This window comes from Mandrillus leucophaeus, unplaced genomic scaffold (genome assembly GCF_000951045.1).
Source record: "Mandrillus leucophaeus isolate KB7577 unplaced genomic scaffold, Mleu.le_1.0 Scaffold461, whole genome shotgun sequence".
Classification (NCBI taxonomy): Eukaryota; Metazoa; Chordata; class Mammalia; order Primates; family Cercopithecidae; genus Mandrillus; species Mandrillus leucophaeus.
The window spans coordinates 732,044-737,207 of record NW_012104932.1 but is presented as its reverse complement, the minus strand read 5'-3'; the positions used below and the strand labels follow the sequence as shown (position 1 = coordinate 737,207).

Genomic DNA, 5,164 nt, shown 5'->3' with positions numbered 1-5,164 from the left:
TTGAGACGGAGTTTCACTCTGTCGCCCAGGCTGGAGTGCAGTGGCCGGATCTCAGCACACTGCAAGCTCCGCCTCCCGGGTTTACACCATTCTCCTGCCTCAGCCTCCCAAGTAGCTGGGACTACAGGCGCCTGCCACCTCGCCTGGCTAGTTTTTTTATATTTTTTTTAGTAGAGACAGGGTTTCACTGTGTTAGCCAGGATGGTCTCTATCTTCTGACCTCGTGATCCGCCCGTCTTGGCCTCCCAAAGTGCTGGGATTACAGGCTTGAGCCACCGCGCCCGGCCTACTTCTCTATTAACAATGTAGGAAGATCTTTATCTTGCTAGCATATGAATATTTTCATTAAATAAATCTTCACAGGATATATTTATATTATTTAATATTAGAATATAATAGTCATGTGACTATTCATAGAGTTAACGTTCATTCATTCTGATGGAATCCAAATATCTGAGATATAATAAAGTATTAGCAACACATTATTGACCACCTGCCTTGAAGAAGGATAGGCATTGATAATAAGAAAGAGCATAAGAGATGGTTACTGCCTTACTCACACATTTTCTTTTCTGAATATTTGTTCTCTAGGCTATGTGTAAAATACGTTAGAACCCTTCTTTCTATTCCAAAAGGGCATATAAAAATTATAAGCTACTAACTATAGCTGCTACTTCCTCAAATAGAACAAACCGTTTCAGCCTAAATTGGTAGGGTTAAGAAGGGTGACTGAGTTATAACAGATCCTTCTATCTATATATGTATACAGGTGGCAAATGCAGTAGTAAACCAGTGCATAGTGTCTTATGTTTAAAGTGAAAACTGTAACTAAAGAGGGTGTTCTTTCCTACTGGTAGTACTTTATCATAGGGGCCTTGTCTATCTTGTGAGTTCTAAAAGAACAATTAAAAGTGATACTGTTTCTGTTACAGTGAACCGCACACATTTCCCTTATATTAAATATGCATTTTAACTTAATAAGATTCCTTGGCGTGTTTTAAGTATCTTGAGTGTAATATGTATTTTAAATGATTACCATGACTTCTCCAAATCTTGGATTTATGTATTAGCTTGCATGACCATAATGTGATGCTAATTTGCCAACCACATTATCTCACGATTGCTGTATTTGTGTTCTCAAACTTAAGTATTTACTCAGTTAACTATATTTTATTTTTGAAGATAGACTCTGAATTGGCATATGGGGAATACAGTCTAAATCTTGATTATCTAAATAGATGTTTGCTCTCTTTTAACATAGAATTTCTTAGTTCTGAATCTTTAACTTTTTTAAAGAAAGGGAGAATCATATCACTAATATGAATGCTTTGAACTCTTAGTAACTATGGCTGTTAGTTTTTTATGTCTTTGTCTTCCCTCTTTAATTATATGAAAAACTATAGTACTTAAGGCCAAGAACTGTACTTTGGACATCTTTTTATTTCCAGCAGGCCCTAGCCTGCTGGAAATAAAACTAGACGGTCAGCCAACATTTTTTAAAAATTTACTTATAAAGTAAAAGTTAAAAAAACTATAGATTATTACTGGTCATAAATGTAAAAACATTCAAAATGTTTGGTCATTCTGGTATTTTGTTAGAAGCCCAATGTGCTATCTATTGTGCCAGAGAGCCAGGTTCATTGTGGTATTTTGTAATGGGCAAATTGCCATCACTTTTTACTGTTGCGTGAAAATGTAAAACAAGGTAGGTAGTGTTTTTGTGTTTATTGAACTTTATATTTGGACTAGCTCTGTATGCAACAGAGCCATGTTCCTTGAAATCATTACTTTTTCTCATGCATTTTGTCTGTTTTATTGCCATGTGATTTGTAGGGACTCCCGAGAGCTTAGCTGAGAAAGAAAGGCAACTCATGGGCATGATCAACCAGCTGACCAGCCTACGAGAGCAGCTGTTGGCTGCCCACGATGAGCAGAAGAAACTAGCTGCCTCTCAGATTGAGAAACAGCGTCAGCAAATGGAGCTGGCCAAGCAGCAACAAGAACAGGTGAGTAAGAACTTAGCGACGCAATCAAACTCCTCAGACATTGTTTTGCCTGCTACTTATAGGTCACTGTCCTAGGCACACAACAATGAATAAGAGTGCCTTCCATCTCCCTCGTTAAATAAATTAAAAGGCCAAAAACAAAACAAAAACCCACCCACAGACAAAACCCAGATTTTAAGATGCTTATTAACTACTTTGGTGGTAAGGAGCGCAGAAGTAATTTTAATCAAGGTCAATTCTGATAAATCATGAGAAAACTACCATAAAAGAACCATGGAGAGTCAAGAGAACATTTTCAACAAGAAACATTTTGAAAGAATTCATGAGAGAGCTGACATTTGAGATATGCTTTGAAGAACTTGTGGGCTTCAACAAGTAAAGTGAGTTTTCAGCTGGGGGCAGGAAGTTCAGTTACAAGGTCATTATAATACTTTAAATTAAAAAGAGTGAGAAGCTAAATTAGTCAGGGTAATGACCATGGACAAAGAGATGAAAGGAATACACAGGTGGAAGAGTTATGGTTAGTAGAGTTCTTTGAGTAGGCAAAAGGGAAAGAAAGGGAAAGTGTTGAGCCTAGTGATAGGGAGATTGAGAATGCCATCACCAGAAACAGAGGAAGTCAGAAGAAGAGCAAGTTTGGAAAAGAGAGTGGTTTTATGATGTTGAATTAGAGCTGCTGTCAGGGTTTCCAGTTGGAGGTATGTGAGAGACAGCTAGAAACACCAATCAGCACTTTGGAAGAGAGCTCAGGTGTTTCTTAGGTTATTTACAGAGAAATGGTGGTTTAAACTCTACTGGAGGAGATAACATTCATTCATTTATTTGACAAATAGTTATCTAGTGCTTCTTATGTGCCAGGCACTGTACTAACTAATTACTGACAAAGCCCCTAAATTTTAGTGGAAAGAAAGAGACATATAAAGGAACAGATAAATTAACAAAATGATATTATATAGTGATAAATAATTTGAAAAAATATAAACAGAGTAATAAGATAAAAGTTGATTGCTATGACAAGGCAATGCTCCTTAGATTGGGCGGCTAGATCTTTCTGAAGCTTTGGCAATTGAGCTCAGATCTAAATGACATACAAAAGGCAGCCATGTTAATATCGGGGACAGGAGTGTTTTATGCAGAGATGTGGCAGGCTTATAGGCCTTAATTTATAGTGGTAATATTACAAGAAAGCAGAAAGGAACTAAGGGTAGATCCTTGGGAGATACTGGCTTATATAGCTGGCAGAGAAAGGAAAATGAACATATGCAGAAAGAATCAGATATGGAAGTGGGGCCAGGAGTGCAATGTCATAGGAAACAATGGAGATTTTTAAGGAGAGATACAGGGAGCAGTGTTAAATGCTACAGAAAAGTAGTCATTCTAATATGAAATTGAAACTACTAGATTTTTCATTTAGATTCTCATTGTTGGCCTTGAAGAGTAAGACTTCTATAGTGTTTTAGTAGCCGAAATCAGACAATAAAAACTGGAAAATACATAGTAGAAAAATGGAGGCAATGCCTATGAACTATCAGTTAAAAAAAAATTGGTAGTAAATAGAAGGTAAAATAGAGGGTAAGTGACACAGTTTCAGCTTACAGATAAGTATGGCCCTCTTTTTCATGGCTAAGTCCTTTTCCTGTTCCATGTTCTGGGCATAGTCCATTCACCACCCCAAGTGGAGGATGGCCACTATTTAATATTTGTGTGTCTACACATCCCTGCAAAACCGTCTAAACATCTTTCATAGTATAAGCCAGCAGGATTGAATGGCATGAAGAAATACTCAGTTTATGTTTGAGGAGCTCCTTTTTTCTACCCTCTTATTTCCATTCTACTCTTCTCTACTTGGTGGTTTATGTCTGTTAAAAGATGTTAGTTTTATTTTTAATGAAATGCCTCATCACTTTCATTAAAGATATATTTGGCTTGCTTTCGGATACGGCCCATATGCCTCTTGCTTTATCCCTATGAGAAAAGAGTTCAGAATGCTTGCCTGTAACAGCATAAAAAAACACCACTCTTTTCTTATCCTTAACTCTCAATCTTTCAGTCAACTGAATTCTGGAGAATCCTAGGAGCCTCTGAAAATGTAGCTTGGCTGGGGATATTTTTTGTAAATAATCCCTATTTGCTTTGATGGGTCTGAGGGCACACATGTCCTGAAAGATCTAAGCAATGACTGATGGAGAGGAAGTTTCTTTCTTATCTCTTTCACATTCTAGCCCATCCCTGAATATTATAAAAGGATTCTAGAATCCTTTGATTCTAATACTTTCCCAAGACCTCTGACATTCTCCTTGGAACTTTACAAACCCCTAGGTTCTTCAAGAATTTCTCTCCTGTGTTGGAGAGACGTCCTGCAGTGCTGCCTCTACAGCCTGAGAGAAGATCCCTGGTGATAGCTACAGGACATATTTCTAGAGCCCATTCAGCTCTCCCAGCGCTTCTCTACCATACATAGCAGGCATGCACAGTTACCACTCTGTGGTGGCAGATCTTTTCATGAAGGGCATTTAATACTTATTCTTTAAGGGTCAGGGCAGGTTCATCTTCTCCTGCAAAGTCTTTTTCTGACACTCCTCCCAGCACTCCCTACTGAGTGTAGAATGTCTCCATTCTGTGCATTCTAATACTGCTGGTATAGCTGTTACAAAAGCTAAAGGACCTGTTTACTGACAAGCCTTTCCCTCAGATTCTGAGCTCCATTCCACATTCATCTATTAGATAAATATTCATTGACCACCAATTTGGTGCCAGGTTTTGTTCTAGTCAGTGGGAGTAGAGTAGGGGGATAAAACAGACAAAAATCCCTTGTGTACTGAAATCTAGCTGGGAGGGGTAGACAATAAATAAACCAGTAAACTATATGTTGATAAGTATTATGTTGAAAAAGTAAGCAGGGCATTGGGGATGAGGGTATGATCTATGGGAATATGTTCTTTTAAAATGGGTGCTCAGGGAAGACATTATTGACTGAGAACATTTGAGCAGAAACCTGTAGGAGGTGTGGGAGTGAGCCATGGGGCTGTCTAGGCAGAGTATTTGAGACAGAGCGAAATGTAAGTGCAAAGGCCCAGAAGCAGGAGTATCCTTGGGAGGCAGGAACATCCTTGGTGTGTACAAGAGGCAGTTAGGAATGCAATGTGGCAAGCATGAGG

At 38.4% G+C, this 5,164-nt stretch overlaps 1 protein-coding gene across 4 annotated transcripts in view; it reads left to right on the top strand.

Annotated features, from left to right (window-relative positions):
- The window catches only part of SOX5 (SRY (sex determining region Y)-box 5), a 1,081,658-nt gene that overhangs the window by 859,625 nt on the left and 216,869 nt on the right, over positions 1 to 5,164 (top strand). For all 4 annotated transcript variants that reach the window (XM_011994779.1, XM_011994778.1, XM_011994777.1 and 1 more), the window contains one exon: positions 1,834 to 2,006. In XM_011994779.1, coding sequence (XP_011850169.1) covers positions 1,834 to 2,006 — 173 coding nt within the window. The remainder of the gene's footprint in view (positions 1 to 1,833; positions 2,007 to 5,164) is intronic.